Source organism: Lagopus leucura, unplaced genomic scaffold, assembly GCF_019238085.1.
Source record: "Lagopus leucura isolate 7727_CA_CO unplaced genomic scaffold, USGS_WTPT01 Super-Scaffold_1, whole genome shotgun sequence".
NCBI lineage: Eukaryota > Metazoa > Chordata > Aves > Galliformes > Phasianidae > Lagopus > Lagopus leucura.
Genome location: NW_024962250.1, coordinates 20,758,498 through 20,775,084, shown reverse-complemented (window position 1 = coordinate 20,775,084; position 16,587 = coordinate 20,758,498). Strand labels below are relative to the sequence as shown.

Below are 16,587 nucleotides of genomic sequence, written 5' to 3'. Positions count from 1 at the left end.
TTTACAACTTTGTCCTGAAGTTTTCTTTCCTTGATGTTATCTTGCATCTTGTTTTCATGGTATTGGAAAGCTCTTAAGACTAACCAGTTCCACAAGAAACATCACTATTAAATAAAACCATCATGAGAATGCCGAAGAAGAAGGTGAAGGAGAGAGATTAGAACATTAAAGCATACCTATCTGCCACTGGGAGTTGGTCTCTTCTGCTGAAAACTTGCCCTCCTTTCGGAGTCCAGGAAGTGGTTAAGAACACAGAATTGACATAACAGTTTCAGAATCACACCATGAAAAACTGAAAGTAATTAAACAACAAAATTTGTCGCTAGCAAAATTCAGCCCAGTCCACTTCAGTCTTCAATTTAAAAGGTTCAAACTAAAAGCAGACTGTACAGACAGTTCAGTGGCCGAAGGGATAATGGTACCACAGGAAGAGACCTCAAACCTTGCTGAGAGGAGCAGATGAGATATCATCTGCATAAACCAGAGAAGGTGTAAGACACAGCTCAGTACTTCAGTTTTATTGTTAAATTAAAATAACACAATTCAAAAATTGTATCAGCGACAGTCCTTATACAAATAATGCACACACTGGCAAACTGCTGATCCAAACTGAGAACGGATCACTTACTGGCAAAAGCCATGATTTGCTCCTAAAAAAGGGAGAAAGAAAGAAAAGTAATTTGTAAACTGGTAAGTGCACATTTCAGAAAGTAGCCATAATCTCCTTCCCCTTTCCATGTGGACAAGAGTTCCTGTCAGCCTTTTAATTAAGTGCAGAGTACCCATCCCTGCATGCAAGGAAATTAAAGAAATTGCAGCATTCTTTTCCTTCTTGAACAGCACAAACAGACAGAACCAACACGTTCTGTGGTCAGAAAAGAGGCCTTTGCTCGGCTTTCTGCTTTCAACAGAGAAGCTGAATAAACACCAAGCAGTGAAGCAGCAGCGTACTGCTCTTCTTAGTACAACTAGAGACATCAATTCAGCCTAGTGTCTTCCGTAATGTAATGCACAGGAATCTGGCCATCTGTGTTTTAATAGTAAGGAGGTGACTTGATATGTGCAACAGAACTGCCAAATTCAGAAATGAGAAATCTAATTTGAAGGCATGTGGAACCTTTGAGAGAAGGTGCCTCAGTGAACATCATGAAAATCCACCAACTACATCAATGCTATACAAATTTCTGGCAGCTAGGCTGAAAACAGAAGTTCTGTGTTTAAGTCTGAACCTTCTCAGGTGACTTCCATTGAAGACTTCAACTTCAGCCTGGAGAGAACAATTTAACAGAGTAGAACAGTGCAGAAACAGTATCTGTATAAGTCGCACCCCACATCTGTCGAGTCACCTGGTATCCTACTCTTAAGGAAGGTTTGTTTTCAGAGGGCTATTTTTTTCACAATGCATTTCTGGAATGCAGTTCAAAGTTCCACGTTCGCGTTCCATAGCAAAATAAAGCCAAAGACTACTAGTGACTTTTGACCCACAATCACTGATGTAGAATATAGATATCGAGATCCTTCATGTTCCCCTGTGCTGCGAAGAAACCATAGCCATCACAGTTACTTAGGAAACCCTCAGGATCATTCACAACACAAAACCTCATTTTGAACAACTTAGCATTTTCCAACCAAAAATGCTAAAATTGCAAAATTTCCTCAATGGCTCGTGTACAAAGGAAGAATCTTACTTTGATGGGAGGCAGGGCATTTGTTGCTTGCAATCCCCATGTCCTCAGCAACACCAAGGGAGAAAGGCTTGTGGAGTAAAGCCTCTTCAGTAAATCAATAGCAGCTATCAAGGAGACATTGTGCCTCTGACGTTCTGTCTCAAACCTTAAGAGATGTTTTAAGGATCCTGGAAGAAATAATTGAATACTCACATTGTGAGTAAAAAAGTGACCACAAACAATTGTGCATCTTATCTGTATAGCAGTCTCCACAGATAACTGAAAACACAGAACAGATAAATGGTCCATCTTAATATAAGCTTGAGTCCATCAGCTAGTGGTAGTGTCTCACTACCTTTAACTACCATCCTGCACATCTTTTTGCTTTTTTAAAGCATTTTTTTAGGTTTTGAGAATGTGAATGGCATCCAAGTATTTTTAATTCCTCTGCAGCCAGTGAATAGAAGAAGAGTTTTGCTTCAAACATGCTTGTGTCTTTTAAGCAAAAAAAGCAGCAAGCTCAACCTGCAAACAGAGATGGTGCTTGTCCTGATGGCAGCAGCAGAGGTTTGTAAGGCTACACATCTCACAGCCACCTCATTGTCTTGGATCCTTACCCAGATCTTGCCCGCTGAAGGCTGCTGCACTGAGGTGATGAGCTAAACATGCAATATCACCAAAACCCAGGTTTACACCTTGTCCTGCAAGTGGGTGGACTCTGTGTGCTGCATCCCTAGAGCAAGAGAAGACAGAAGAATAACCCTTCTTGAAGAAAGCCAAGTCAGCTGTGGCTGACAAACTCTTCACTTTTTTGCAATTAACATGATCTTACAGCAGCATATACAGCTTCATCCAGTACCTCAGATAAAGCTGTATGTGTATATGTACCCTAAAGCTGTATGTGTATATGTACCCTGTTCTGACCTCCAGCTACAAGAAGCAAGAAAAAGAGGGGTCAGCAAAAAGATTGATTTTACCTTTCCGAGATAGAGGTGACTAGCTAAAGTCTAGTGTCAGATCACACGTGAAACAGGCTTTACTATTTTTCTAAGTGGCACAAGAGGAAGCATATCACCAACACATTTCACAAACAAAAGCAGAGAGACATAATGAATACAAAGTTGTGATGTATCACTGAAAAGAATCTGAATTTTTTTTTTTAATTAGGAGTACACTTATCTGCAAAGAACGAAGCTGAACATATTACTTAAAGTAATGAGTATGAAATGTAAGATCATGCACGTAAAATGCTAATGAGATATAAAGCACAGAGTACTCATAGGCACAAAGTGACTCAAGGTGGAAAGAAAGAATGTATCAAATGTAATACGGCATCAAAAATTACTATAAACTACCAACTTACTGCAGATGTGAGGGAGAAGAATGTACACTCAGAATGTAAAAGATGAGTTACTTCCCTCTTTCTATAGATAATTGCACAAGAGCCTATGACATCCTATTCAGAATTACCTGTAAGTTTTGGCATTTGTGCTCAACACAAGCGAACACTCAAACTCATATACAGAATAGCTGCTATGTATGGGGAAGTATAGGTCCATCATGAGACACTGGACTGTTTCACTGGGCTACACGAACAAGAGAAGGAAAACTGTCCAATTTACACAGCAGGCATACACAACAGGCAGAGAGCTATTCATACAAAAGGCTTTTGTTGCCACAAGAGCAAATTATATGAACGGCCTGGATAAAGTCAGCCTCTAGCTATAAATGCATTTCTAACCATCTAACGTGGGAGTTGCTGTGCTCACATCATTTCTAATCACACACCACTCGCTCACCCGGCAGCTGCTCCGGAGACCTTACCCGATGAGAGCCACGCGGTGCCTGACGTACTGCGCTGCGTGCCCCATCCCCAGAGGGAACATGGCTCTGCTCTCTGGATCTACTTCAGCAACACTGGGGGGCAGCTGACGCACTGCAGTCCCCGAGGGTTTCAGAAGTGAAAGAGCAGATCGAAACATGGCTCCAGCAGCGTCAATGAAGTCAGAATGGTTTATGTTGCTCCACTGAAACAAGCGAACAACCAGAACGAAATCTTTAGACGTTGACCCACACTGGACATATAAAAGAACTCAAAAGAAAGAAAATCTCATCTAGCTCCAGATATTCAATTAATTACCAAGACAAAAATAGATACAGAAGAAACTACCTTCATCGCTTTAGCACATATAAGTCTTCAACTAGGATAAGCCCATGCTTCCCACCATTCAGAAATTTAGTTCAGATTCTACCATACCTTTCAGAACTAACTTATACCAGTCCCAAAGGGTCATCCTTTTTTTGTCAAGTGTCCTCTAATATCATCCCTATCATAAGCTGCAGTTTGAGAACCCATCTTTTCCATTACTATCCTTTAAGCTGTAGAATTCCATTGTACTTCTCATGACTGCAACAGCCAGCCTCGTAACTGCTGTAAGGCTGATACTCACAAAGGCAGAGTTGATGCTATCCACAAAACTTTCCTTGTCCATAGTGAGAAGTTTTGAAGCGTGTTCATGAGATGTAGACCAAACCAGAGAGCTAGTAGTGTCAGATAGCTGGATATAAGAATTTCAAGGGTAATTATCAAGAGAAAAATAATAAAAACAAAACAAACAAACAATGCAAAGCTTTCCTCGCTCTCTTATTCCTATACCAGTCCAACTGCATGTTACTTTCCCAGCCAAACATACTACAGGTAGGAAATACCAAGGATAAAGTGCAAGGGAAATAACTTCAAAGGTAGAAGGACGAAACAGGCATAGCAAGGCACAGACAGAAGAAAAATTATTAAAAGAACATACTAAAAAGTAAAAACACAGAGACCATGAGGTATCTTACTGGCAGAAGTGCAATTGGTCCTGTGGGGAGGAACCTCTGCCATGCTACATTATTGTCTGTAGCCTATAGTGGAAAGAAGTGGACAGTTAGGAACTAGTGACTTAACATCATCCTCTTAAGCAGAAGACAAGAGACAGTCTGTAGAATTTCACCTCAGACAAATGAAGAGTTGCCACCACAGCTGACTGGTCATACTGATGCTCAATGTTCTGAATTTCAGCTTCCTTCCGGACTACAGAGTTATGGCCATCCGCACCAATCTATGGAATAAAGAAATGCAGAGCTACCTCTTCATCAGCTCCTGACAAAGCCAATATTCCAGTCTATAAATCTCCACTACTGTGTACACATATTTTTGTTTATACAGAAGAAGAAAATGCATATAAGCTCCCTCAGATCAGAAGAGGTGGTCCCTTCTGCTCCTGTCAAGTTTAACAGTTTTCTTGCATCAGGTACAGAAAAGCCTACTCAGTGTGTCTGTCCCTTAGCACCTCTGACAGTCAGCAACTCACCTCACTTAAGCCCTCCACGTGGGTGGAGCGGCACACACGGAATCAGAACCAAATCCAGTGGAAAGGACTTGGGCAAGAGATGATGCCTGATCAACAGAAATAAAAAGTTTAGTTACCAGCAGTTTGGTCTGAAGTCTGCGTCCATCAGCTAACTCAATTTGGACCCAAGGGCTTGTGTCACTGCTGTGAGAGGGAAGGGGCCAGGTATACCCCACTGCTCTGCTCCCGTAGAAAACCTCCACCCGGTCTGGTGGGAACACAAAGTACCATGGTCACTGCATGACACAGACATAAAAAAAGGAAACATCACTACAGCAGCAAAGGGCCACGCACACCTTTAGTGGCTCTCTAAGAACAGATTCTACAATTCTCAAGGCAAGAGCGAACAGATCCGACAAACTGCCCCTGCAAAGCCCGCTCTAAACAGAACGCTACACATCTTTCTATTAAGTCTTATTTCAGAGAAACTGGGAGCTGGTGAATAGAATGCACAACTGTCTTCACACTGTGTAGCCTACAGCAGATAGATTCTCCATCCCCCCCATTTCAAGAAGCTGCCCATGTCCCAGAGTCATTTGTTAGATAAATCATCTTTCTCCCTCTCTTAACTTAGCATACTCATCAGAAGACAAGTTATTGAAAGTTCTCTTGAGGAAATACAATATTAAAGAAGTTGTCCACTACCTGCTACTGCATCTAACTGTTTTGTAAGAGCAGACATAATGACATCATTCTCCACTATGTAACCCATGTCGTCTAAGTCATCTTTCTCAAAAGTGATGATGGCTTCAGAACAAGCATCCCACACCTACAAAGAAAAACATTATATGAAGCTACAAAATAAACAGGTACCACCCCTTTCAGAGAACATGGAAACATCCATCCTAACAGCAAAAGAACACGTTGATCTAGGAATGCAGAATTAGAGGATGTATCCTGAATTATAGTCCATTCTAAGCTACTAAAAGACATCACATAATTCCTTTCAGGCAATGATCAAGATTAATCTCAGACGCTAATTCTGAAAACAGAAAGTTTTTTCCCCCCTATTTCCCTGTTACATAATTAACACATAATGCTACCCTACCACTTTTACCTTTATTTCTGTCTTTCCTGACTCGTACCCACACCTCCATGTTTACAGTTTCCATTAGGAACCAACCTTTCATCCTGTAACATCACCACTCTTAGAACAGTTATCTCCCAAGAGAGAACTATGGCCTGCCCTTTGCCAAAAGAATAAACTCTGGATTACTACTGGAATTATTTGTGAGAATTCAAAGCCAGCAAACACAATGTATTTGCAGCCCTGAGTGTGGCACCTGCATGCGTCGGAACGGTTTACACCTCAGGCTGCAGACATGATCCCAGGCACCAAAACCTAAAACAGAAAGAGGACACAAATAGGTTCACACTGTGACACAGAGACCCAAATGAAGCTGAAGCTCATTTTGTGTTTCCCTCTCTCACTGTCCATGTATTGCTAACTGCTAATAATTTGCCTAGACTCTGCTTCCACTACACCTAAGCAGGGCCAGTGCTGCCTGAGTCAGTGCTTTCCCAGCTCCAGCATCTCGTCCTGCTGCTAATGTAAGCCAAACAAAAAGGCACAAGACTTCTCCTCAAATGCTCTCACTTACACATCAACTCTCATTGGGCAGCACAATAGGCACAAAAAATCACGGCCATCACCATTTATAATATTTCTTCCCTCATTTGAAATCAAGGCTCAAACGTGCCTTTGAAATGAAAATTGATCAGAAGTGAGTTACCAGACTGCAAGCACAAAACATGGGAGAATTATGCGTATTTTCTGAACAAAGCATCCTAGGTGCTACAGCGAGCACTTTGCGACCTTTTGCCAGCTCAGCATCACACACACTAACACACAATGTAAACATAAGCACACATATTAATATTAAAAAAGAAAAATCAGACTGAGCCATTAGAATGTGGAATCTTGTTATCAAGAGATGCCTGAGCCAATCACTGCTACTCAACATTTAAAATACTGACACAAAGCCAAACAATTCCACTTATTTAATCCCAGGCAGTTCAGAACACCAAGCATTGAAGCGACACGTACTGCTCAGGAGGGTTGCTGATCCAGGAGAGATGGAGCTGACCCTGTTGCTGTAGCCCTCTGGCAAGCAATATTCCTTCCTAGGCCCAGCTTCCAGCAAGGCAATTTTCTTGTCGTGGAAATGGATATCATGTCCTTAAACAAACAAATACAAAATACTTTGCCACAACGCTCCTGTCAGATGCCTGCTTCTTGATTCTGCATCTCTAACTCCTATGCGTTTTTGTGATTAGACAGAGCACAGTCTAAACCTTACACAGAAAAACACCACAAGGCAGGCTCCGAGCAGTCGGCTGAGCTCTAGTACCTTTTCAGCTTTATGACAACAACCCTTTGTGATCGATAACGCCCGTACAGTTAAAGCATGCATTAAGCTTTCTCTTTTTGTACGGACTTCCCCTTTTTGCACGCTGTCCCCGCTCCCGGCCCGGACCAGGCCACTTGCGGAGAAGGTCACAGCCTTACCGAGCGCGGCGGCCATAGCGCTGCCGACCATGCCGCCGCCCGACACCACCACGTCGTAGAGCGGCGCGGCGGAGGTGAAGGGGCGGAGCGGGGCCCGCGGACAGGCCCGCGGACAGGCCCGCAGCCGCCCGCCGAGCGGAGCCAGCAGGGCCCGGCCGCACACCGCCGCCATCGCTGCGGAAGTGACGTCACGAGCGTAGCCAGCGGGCGGAAGTCGCGCAAGGAAACCATGACAACGGTACCTCTCCCCGAGGGGCGAGCGCGACTAAAACAGTTCTTTCAGATCACCAATGAGCGAGCTGGAGGATCTGCCCACCTCAGAGTTTGATTGGCTGTTTAGGCCGGGAGGCGGGTCTAAAACGCAATCGGCCTCGCTGATTGGCGGGAGACGGGCGCGGTGCTGGGGCGGCGGCCCGCAGGTGAGGATGGAGTCCGTGCTCGATGGGGTTGGTCTGAGCCGGGAAGGGTGGGGGAAGCGGTGGGTAGCGATTGCTTCCCTCCCCTCTCTGGAAGCCGTCACCCCCGCAGCTCTCCTTGATTTTTTCCCAGGTGATACGGGATAACCGAGCCCCTCCGGCGTTAGCTGTCTGCCCAGCGGCCCCAGGATGGAAGGCCGTCGGTCTCTGTTGGATCTGGGCCTGCTATGCCAGGCGGCTTTAGGGAGCGAAGTCAGCGCCTCCCAGGAGGATGAGGATCTCGGAGACCTCTCGCGGGAGGCGGCCGCGCTGCGGGCCAGGCTGTGCGCGGTGCTCAGGTAGGACGGCGCCCTTTAAGGACAGCAAAATCCACAGGACTGGATGATGCCTGGGGAAATCCTCCTGCTTCTCCCCAATTCCGAGCAGTAGCACGGCGCTGTGGATCCCACGATGAGCACAGGCATGCACCTTGTCCACGTTCGTGTGGTACCAGCACACTGCCCAAAATGCTCACCAGTGTGATGATCGGGCCCAAACGGGGGCCCACATAAATAGTGTTCACATAAAGCATGAACAGCACAAATGGCCGATCCCCTTCCTGCTTGCCAATTGAAATTTGCTAACAGATAACGTGCATGGGTTTTACTGGCCAGCATCCAATCTTCAGAACTGTGGTCTCTCCTGCACCTGATTTTCCAACACTGTCCTCTGGGATTAGTTCAGCTTGAAATTCACTAACAGATCACACCCTCTTAAATAAAAAGCAGAGTTTATAAAGAACAAGATAGGAGAAACTGCAGCAACCACCTGGCAACCACCTGTTTACACACAATTGGTCACTTCCCTTTCATAGTGCCTCCCTGTTTGTCTGTGCGTAGTCCTCTCTGATCCACTTTGATCCTTCCTTGCGTTTGATCCTTCCTTAAATGTCTCGCAATAGCTCTAGCCAGTCCCACATGCAATCTTCAAACATCCTATGAGTTTTCTGTTTCTGTGAAACCCGTGATAGTTGTGTTTGTGTTTAATTATGAGTTACATTCTCTTCTTAACAGTTACAAGCTTTCCAGCTGAAGCTCTTGAAAGTTGAACTTGCAGACATGCTTCCATCTCTATCTTAGGAGTTCTGGCGTTTGGTACTGCTATCTTCTGTTTGTTAGAGTTTGTGCATCTGTGTGCCCAACTTATTGCCTTTCCCGATTTGGTATCTTATGTTGAATGTTCTTGAAACTAAAACATTCTGTTTAACTTATGGCCTTCATAGCAACAACTTACTAGCATCATAATGCTGCATTAGGAATCTAGATAGTCACAACTGCATTTTGTATATGGAAAATTGAAAACAAGCAAAGTTATGCTTATGAACTTAGGTAGCAAAGCAAAACTTGGAGACGGAGAACAGTGAGGCCTAAGCCTGTCTTCTGACTACCAGCTCAGCGTACAGTGTCTTTCTCTTAATCAACAGATCTCCCTTCTTTCATTTCTAATTTTTAATAATTTGCCTTATTTCCCCTTCATAATGTCTTTGTCTTAGTCATACATCTGGTAACAAAAGGCAGTCCCGTTCTTTGATTGACCTCACCTCGGACAGTACCTGGGATCAACAAAAGCCTCACTTGTTTCCTAAACCCCGCTTGAGGCCAAAAAGTGCTTCATCTCCCTGGATTCCTTCCATCACTATCCCTCAGCCCTTCAAAATGACACTGCGAGAAGCTCACAAAAAATCCCAGCTGATGAAGTCAAACATGTTTCTTGAATTAGACAAACTGAGAGACAGAAGGCAAAGCCAGGATGAAGCTGAATGTCAGAAACAGTTCCGGGCACAGCCTGTACCTGCCCACGTGTTTCTGCCCCTTTATCATGAAATAATGGAACAGAATGAGGTTCGCAGGCAAATAGCAACACAGAAAAGAAAGGAGCTGCTACTTTCCACTCAGAGACCCTTCAGTTTCCTGGAAAAGGAGGAGAAAAAGAAAGAAGCTATCAGACAAAAGTTCCTAGCAGCAGCAACCCCAAATGACAGCTCCAAACTGAAGAAAGTAAATAGAAAAGTTCCTAGATCAACTAATGACACACTCCTTGGAGATAAACTCAAAGGTAAAGTGCTTGGGCTCTTCCTGCAAAAAAAACCAAACACCTCCCTGACCGTCCCTTGCCGTCTCAGTGCTAGGAGGTAGAATCATGGCCTCCATTAAATCACTTGGAGTATAAAACCAACATCATTACATCCTCTGATATTGTCTAGTCTCCTCTATACTACCGATCATTACATTTCATCTAGAGACTCTTAGAATAGGGAATCCCAAATTTTATAGTCTTGTACTAGAGTCAGCAGTGGCAGTTCTACACCACTCCCAAAAACCAATGGATACACTGAGCTGTTCAAATTTCTACGTTTCTTTTGCAGCATATCATGATATTTAGGAATCCTTCCTTAAAGTGAATTCCTTTGGTTAGCCTAAAGGCACTCGCATGAAGTGTGGTACAAGTATGAAAACTAAAAGTGTCTGTGGTTCAGGCAGTATCTTGGAATTGATATTTTCATTCCCACCCAAGTCATCTGAGTTGCACAGAACTATTTCCTAGGAGAAAAATATTCCCTGAGCCCAAATCAGGTAATTAGTCCAGTTCTATGCAATAGCGCCATAGTTCAGCGTCTCCTGCCCTTCTCTAGTGTTTTCTGATACCTTTCAGTCACACTCCTGAAACAAGTGAGGAAGGTGCTTGGACCATTTTAGAGGGAGAGACAGTCAAGGGAGTTTTCCTGATCCTCTTTTTTTCAGATGGCTTAAGCCGTCACAGTTGCAAGTTAAAAGGGAACAGTACAGATGACAGGGGCTAAACCAGATAGAACAGCTTATATTGGAATGGACTTTAAAGATCCTGAGGGTTCCAAACCCCACCCTGTGACAGTTATCATTGCTTTTCTCTCTCTCTTTTTTTTTTTTTTTTAACTACTTGCCATCAATTCCTTCTTGAGTACAACACCAGCTCAGTTTTCATCAGAAAAACATGTTATAGTGTACTAAATTAAGTAGATTGGAAATGTAAAAAGAGAGCAAAGGATAAACCATTTTCTGTTTCTGCCTGTTTCATGAGGAGGAAGGGGGAATGAGCATTTCATATCTCAATCAGTGCAAACATATAAACACACTCAAAACATTTCTTATTTTGTCTACATTTTCATTAATATTTAGTGTTGCACATAAAAGGACATTGTTTGATGTTATACCCAAACCTTCCTTACTTAAAATCTTTTTCAGCATAGACAGACACTGCTGCATATTAGATAGAAAAGCCATCATCCATTACATCTGAAAAACCTGTTTGGATCACACAGTCAGCTTTATGACACCATGTCCAATACAAAATATAAAACCTTGACCTGGAACCCTAAGAACAGTAATAGGAAAAGGCCTGTTCAATATCTTACTGTGATGACAGAAAGAGATCTGTCATAGTGCCTGAGAGTGAGACACAACCATGGTTCTTTGTGCTCCTTTGATTTTTTTTCAACTTGGAGGCAGAGAAGGGGTGGAAAGTGGGGAAAGAGATACACGATACCTGTTTGCACTTATATGAGTAGTTGCCATTGTAGAAAAAAAAAATAATTACAGCGTGCAGTGGCAATTTTGCAGCCTTTTACATCACTTGTATTCTTCTCATGCTGTTTTTAATTCATTAGAAGCTGAACTCTACAGAGAAATCCGCATTCAGATGAGAGCCAAGGATTTGCTGGAGAGCTCTGTAGCTCCAATAGATACTACCAACTGTCGGAGGGATCCTCAGTCCCGAACTGCCACTAAAACTAAGCAGGAAAGACTTGGCTTCTTGCAGGACAGAAGCTTCAGCTTCAAGCCAAGGATTAATCCAACAGTACCAGATTTTGAGGAACTTTATTGGGCATTTCAGAGGGAAGCAGTAAGAAGACAAGAAATCAAAGAGGCAACTCGAATTAAGCCATTCAAATTACGAACCTCCAACCTCCGTGGCAGGCAGAGAGAAGCTAATGAAAAGATAAAGGTGAGATGACTCGATGTTTCTGTGGTACTGTTCTCCCCGATTTCCCTGATGGCAAGTTCTTAAATACATAGCATTTATTTGTTATAGTTTATGTCCTTTAGTGAGACCTGTGGCCTTGGTATTTATCTCAGGAGTACTGCAGAATTCTAGGACAAATCAAAGAACAAAGAGATGAGCTATGGCAGCTAAGGCTCAGCTTCCCTTCCATACTCCTAAGCAAGTCTCCTTCCTGCTCATCTCTCAGCCCGTCCCCATGTAAATCCCTAATGATGGAAGACAGAAGAATGAGTGCATTGCCCACATACCTCCAACTGTTCTCATTACTAGACAAAAGAACAGAGGAGCTTTTGTGCTGTGAAAAATCACACTGAATAAAGTTCCATTTCTTTCAGGATTCTCAACAACTTTCCAAGGTTTCTGTGCAAAAAAGTCATTCTTTGACTGCACTTTCCTCTCTCTCTTCCAATACCCTTCCAGTGCATATTACAGATGCAACAAGAAAAAGGGAATCTGCTATCAGGTAAGTAAAACTTTGTCTACAAGATCATACACCACCTAGTGACTGAAATGGAGAAAGTTATGTTCTCCCTCATCACATCGACAATAGTTATCCTAATTGTTTCTCTGTGGCTGGTCTTCTTTTCTCACTAATTCTTGTCTTGCCTCAGTCAGTTTGGGAGCTATACACTAAATTTGTAATCTTCTAAGGAGAACAGCAAAAAGTGAAATTGTCAACCACCATGCAGTCTGGAACTCTTACGTGAGCTCATTACTTACTTTCTTCTATACAGATGCTCCCAAGAGAGCAAGAAGGAAGGAGACAAAGAAGGAATTTGCTGGGTAGAGAAACAGAAAAAGAAATGTCATGCTATTCGTAAGTCAGTGAACAGTCGAGCAAAAGCCCTGGATCCACATAAAAGTCTGGATGAAACACACAAGGAGAAGTTGAAACAGAACCGGTCAGTATCCTATTCTGCACAGAAATAACTGTTTGCTTTGGTAACTGGGGATTATCAGGTAATTCTTTAGGAGGAGTTTAGTCTAAGAGTTTTCTTAGAGTTAACCTTTAGCTACTATACCCATTCCAGATTCAGATGGATTTCTTCACAAGCACTACCCTTTCCACACGTAATAGCTTTCTTTACATTAACATTGGTAGAGACTAATTTGTACAACTTCAGTGTCTCCCTTGGTAATGTACATAAAACACATAAGACAAGGTTTTGTAAAAATGTTAATGTCGATTCTCAGCTTACACTCTAATTAGTAAAGCTTGCTAATGGTGTGTAGCATTGTAGCAAAAGCAATGTTTTGGCCATCACATGGAATCACATTTGGAATCTCAGAGCTATTTAAAGGACTAAATGGCTACTGAGAATTCCTTTTTCCCTATCAGCTACAGTCAGAACGGAACCTGTTTTGGACATGGAAATTTTTCATTTCAGGCAAAATATGAGAGAAAGAACGAAGGAGTACAGAAAGGAGCTGGAAGAAATGCAGCTGCGAGTCAAGAACAGACCATACCTCTTTGAACAGGTCTCCAAGGTAACTGGTCAAAGTTCCAAGTGTCTCTGGATAACAGGATGTCTTTCATTTAGGACAGGCACTAAGAAATCCAGTCTTAAGTTATTCACAGTTAGGTGCTAATGCTTGTACAGTCTTTGGCGTACACATGGCACAGCCACACAAGTGTTAGGAAAATTCCTTTCCATGACTTAAAAAACACTGGTACTTACCTCTTGATTGTAGAGCTTTCCAACCCCTAGTATATATTGCAATCAAAATATATGGTCTGATCAAAATTAAGGCCTTTTCACACCAGAAATGATATGACTGCCCATTCTGCACCTGAATACAATGGTCTGCAGTCTAGAAATTTTAATTTTTTAAAACATCCTGTCTGGTAGAATCACTTCTATCATCTGCAAGCTTGGCTGGCTGTTGAGCACATATCACCATCACACAGTGAAATCTCCACACCTCAGATGACTGTAGTTAAATACTTTACTTTCTATAAAATATATTTCCCAGGGTTTTCTCTTTCAGTTCTTTCTCCTTGCACAGCTGACAGACAACTGGTTAGAGACATACTGAGAATATGTAGCTATATACTGATCTAAATTTTCTCAGTAGAATTTTGACTCAAACTTTCTGTTCAGGTGAGTGATTAATGGAGACAGAGAACACATTTGTAGGATAAATTTTGGTAACATTTCTGTTTGTCACATTGGTGAGAATTAATCAGTATTGATAACTAACCCATTTGGAGACTATAATTTTATCCTACCATATAGAAGACCTTAATCTTTAGAAACTGCCCACTACCTCTGGAAAGCCTCATTTCAGACTACATTAATTTGTGAAGTTTGTGTGGAGGCAATGAGAATATAAGAACCAGGATGCTTTGCTTTTAGCTTCTTGAACACAAGCTGATATGAAGCTATTTCACAAGTTCTTTTGAAGTCCCTTGTGGTTAGTGCTTACAAATTGTAGGCCAATATGCTTCCAGAATTTTTCACAACCCTTTTAGTACATATTCTCAATCTGGGTGTCAGTCAGGATTCAGACATAAGTGTGCCACTGTATGCTGTAGAAACACAACAGAAGAGGGAAGTAAAAAAAAAAACACAAAACAAAACAGATGCAGGAAAAGATGAGCTCCAACTTTGAGAAATGTTGAGAACATTCTCCCTGTATTCAATTTCAATTTTGTACTCTACGGTAGACAAAAATTGTGGACTGTTGTTCTCATTAGCAGTGTCAGCCCCAAACTTTAAAACAACATAAGCTGGCTAATAGAGAAGCCCCTGTTCTACATGCTTACTGTTTCAATTTGATAGCATGATGCTCGTCAAGGAGCAGAGCGTCGCTACAGAAACACCCTCCAGCAGGTTGGGCTAAGTGAAGAATTTGTAAGGAAAAAAGGGAAAGATGCTGCTGACCTGCTGGAAGAAGAATCTGACATTCACAGGTAATAATGCAATAGAGATTTTATGTCTTTGACTGGAAATATTTTCAGTTTTCATAAAGCAATTCTGGATTGTACCATGTAATATAGGTAAAATTAGATCAACTCCACTCCTCTTTAATTAAGCATCATATTTTATCCATCTTAATTTCTATGACAGCTAGGTAGTCCATGTATTTCTTATTTGTGGAGTAAACAGCAAGTAAGTACTGCAAGATATTTGCAGTATTAGATAATCACTATTTCTGCAGATTGCCCAAGCTTCAGAGCGAAAAGGAAGTTTGTACTATACAGGAAGGAGAACCTCAAGAAGAACAGAAAGGAAAAGAAATGACAACATAAAATTTAGCAGAAGAATCCATCCATCTTTTGATTTTTAATGTGTCCCCACATTAATCCTCAGGAACTTTCTGTTTCAGGCTGACAATAATTGTTCTGGGGTAAGTGAGATGTAAAAACTTAATAAAGGAGAAAAAGACTAACTGTTGTTTAGGTCACATTTTGTCTGAATTTGCAAACACCACAACCTCTTTTAGTCTTCTTCATTGTTTCTCATGTGAGCCACTTTCCTTTCTTTAAAAACAAACAAATAAACAAAACAAAAAAGTTTAAAAGGTTGAAGCGCTATCTCTGGATAAAAGTAGATACGAAAGATTGAAGAACTTCATCTTCTAATGTCAGCTGCGTATGTCCATGTCAGAGAAGCACACAGAAAGGGGAGAGTTCTCTCGGTGTGCCAGACATTAGTTTGTAGATGCATGTGGTAGAATTGACTTTAAGCAAAGTTTCTACACAAAATAGCATGACTTGACCTACCTTGGAAGAAGTTTCATGAGGAGGTTCTTTTCTGGCCTGTTAGCTCTTCATTCACTCATTACCAGCTCTACTTCTACCTGTCTTTAGGAAAAAGCAATACTCTTTCTATATTAAAATCTCTCACATAAATCCATTATTTCAAACTCAGTTTCAATTTCTTACCGACTCAGGTCATTTATTTGGTCTGAAAAACAACCAAAATTATTAAGATTGTAATTAAGCAATGCAGAACTTTGGATTGCTATTTTTCTAATTCTACTATTACTGTGATATCAAAGATGGACTTCAGTGGAAGCAAGATTGGGTATTACCTGTCAATATGTCATGCCCAAGTGCCTGGGGCATCTTAAATGGTATAGTTAGTCATTGGTCATTACACATTAGTCATCTTCCTTTACTTGATAGTAATAAGCATCTCAAAAATATAAACCCTTACCACCTGTTTTCTGAGAGCTGTGATGTCAGAACACTTTGACATTGGAAGATTTTATAATGACTATCAGTGTTCCTGCATTGTCCAATTTCTTCATTGATCTTTTCCACACATAAATGGAAGTTGTGTCTTCTTTTATCTTCTTTAGCTCAATCCATTTCTCCATAACAATTCCTCCTCATCACCAAATAAAAATACAGTACCTGTAACAGCTAGCAATTAGATAGATACATAAAACTGAGTTTGTGGCATTGAAAATCACAAAGAGTATTAGAACTTAGAATTTAGGGCCCCAGGGTTTTGGGTTACTATGTAACACTTTCAAAGAAATCAGTTCATGCTGAGGCATAGCTCAACATGTTGTGT

At 41.7% G+C, this 16,587-nt stretch overlaps 2 protein-coding genes across 2 annotated transcripts; one reads left to right on the top strand and one right to left on the bottom strand.

The window, feature by feature from the left end:
• Positions 1-503: 503 nt before the first annotated feature.
• On the bottom strand, positions 504-7,740 carry COQ6 (coenzyme Q6, monooxygenase). The gene is made up of 12 exons (XM_042886188.1): positions 7,569-7,740; positions 7,107-7,238; positions 6,343-6,401; positions 5,705-5,828; positions 5,137-5,267; positions 4,661-4,768; positions 4,509-4,571; positions 4,118-4,225; positions 3,492-3,694; positions 2,285-2,400; positions 1,689-1,855; positions 504-650 (listed from the first exon to the last, which is right to left on the bottom strand). The coding sequence occupies exons 1-12, from the start codon at positions 7,738-7,740 to the stop codon at positions 621-623; spliced, it is 1,413 nt and encodes a 470-aa protein (XP_042742122.1). The 3' UTR covers positions 504-620.
• A 139-nt stretch (positions 7,741-7,879) lies between these two features.
• FAM161B (FAM161 centrosomal protein B) lies at positions 7,880-15,454 on the top strand. The gene is made up of 9 exons (XM_042873289.1): positions 7,880-7,987; positions 8,118-8,322; positions 9,516-10,078; positions 11,667-12,004; positions 12,397-12,524; positions 12,796-12,963; positions 13,450-13,549; positions 14,845-14,975; positions 15,224-15,454. Exons 2-9 carry the CDS (start codon positions 8,174-8,176, stop codon positions 15,312-15,314), a joined length of 1,668 nt encoding a protein of 555 aa, XP_042729223.1. The 5' UTR covers positions 7,880-7,987; positions 8,118-8,173; the 3' UTR covers positions 15,315-15,454.
• The last annotated feature ends 1,133 nt before the right edge of the window (positions 15,455-16,587 follow it).

Coding starts and splice junctions, on each gene's coding strand:
- COQ6 (XM_042886188.1), bottom strand. CDS start 7,740: ATGGCGGCGGTGTGCGGCCGGGCCCTGCTGGCTCCGCTCGGCGGGCGG. Junction 7,239..7,568: donor CGCTATGGCCGCCGCGCTCG/GTAAGGCTGTGA, acceptor TGTTTGTTTAAG/GACATGATATCCATTTCCAC. Junction 651..1,688: donor ATGCCCTGCCTCCCATCAAA/GTAAGATTCTTC, acceptor TCCCTTTTTTAG/GAGCAAATCATGGCTTTTGC.
- FAM161B (XM_042873289.1), top strand. CDS start 8,174: ATGGAAGGCCGTCGGTCTCTGTTGGATCTGGGCCTGCTATGCCAGGCG. Junction 8,323..9,515: donor AGGCTGTGCGCGGTGCTCAG/GTAGGACGGCGC, acceptor TCTTTGTCTTAG/TCATACATCTGGTAACAAAA. Junction 12,005..12,396: donor AAGCTAATGAAAAGATAAAG/GTGAGATGACTC, acceptor CATTTCTTTCAG/GATTCTCAACAACTTTCCAA.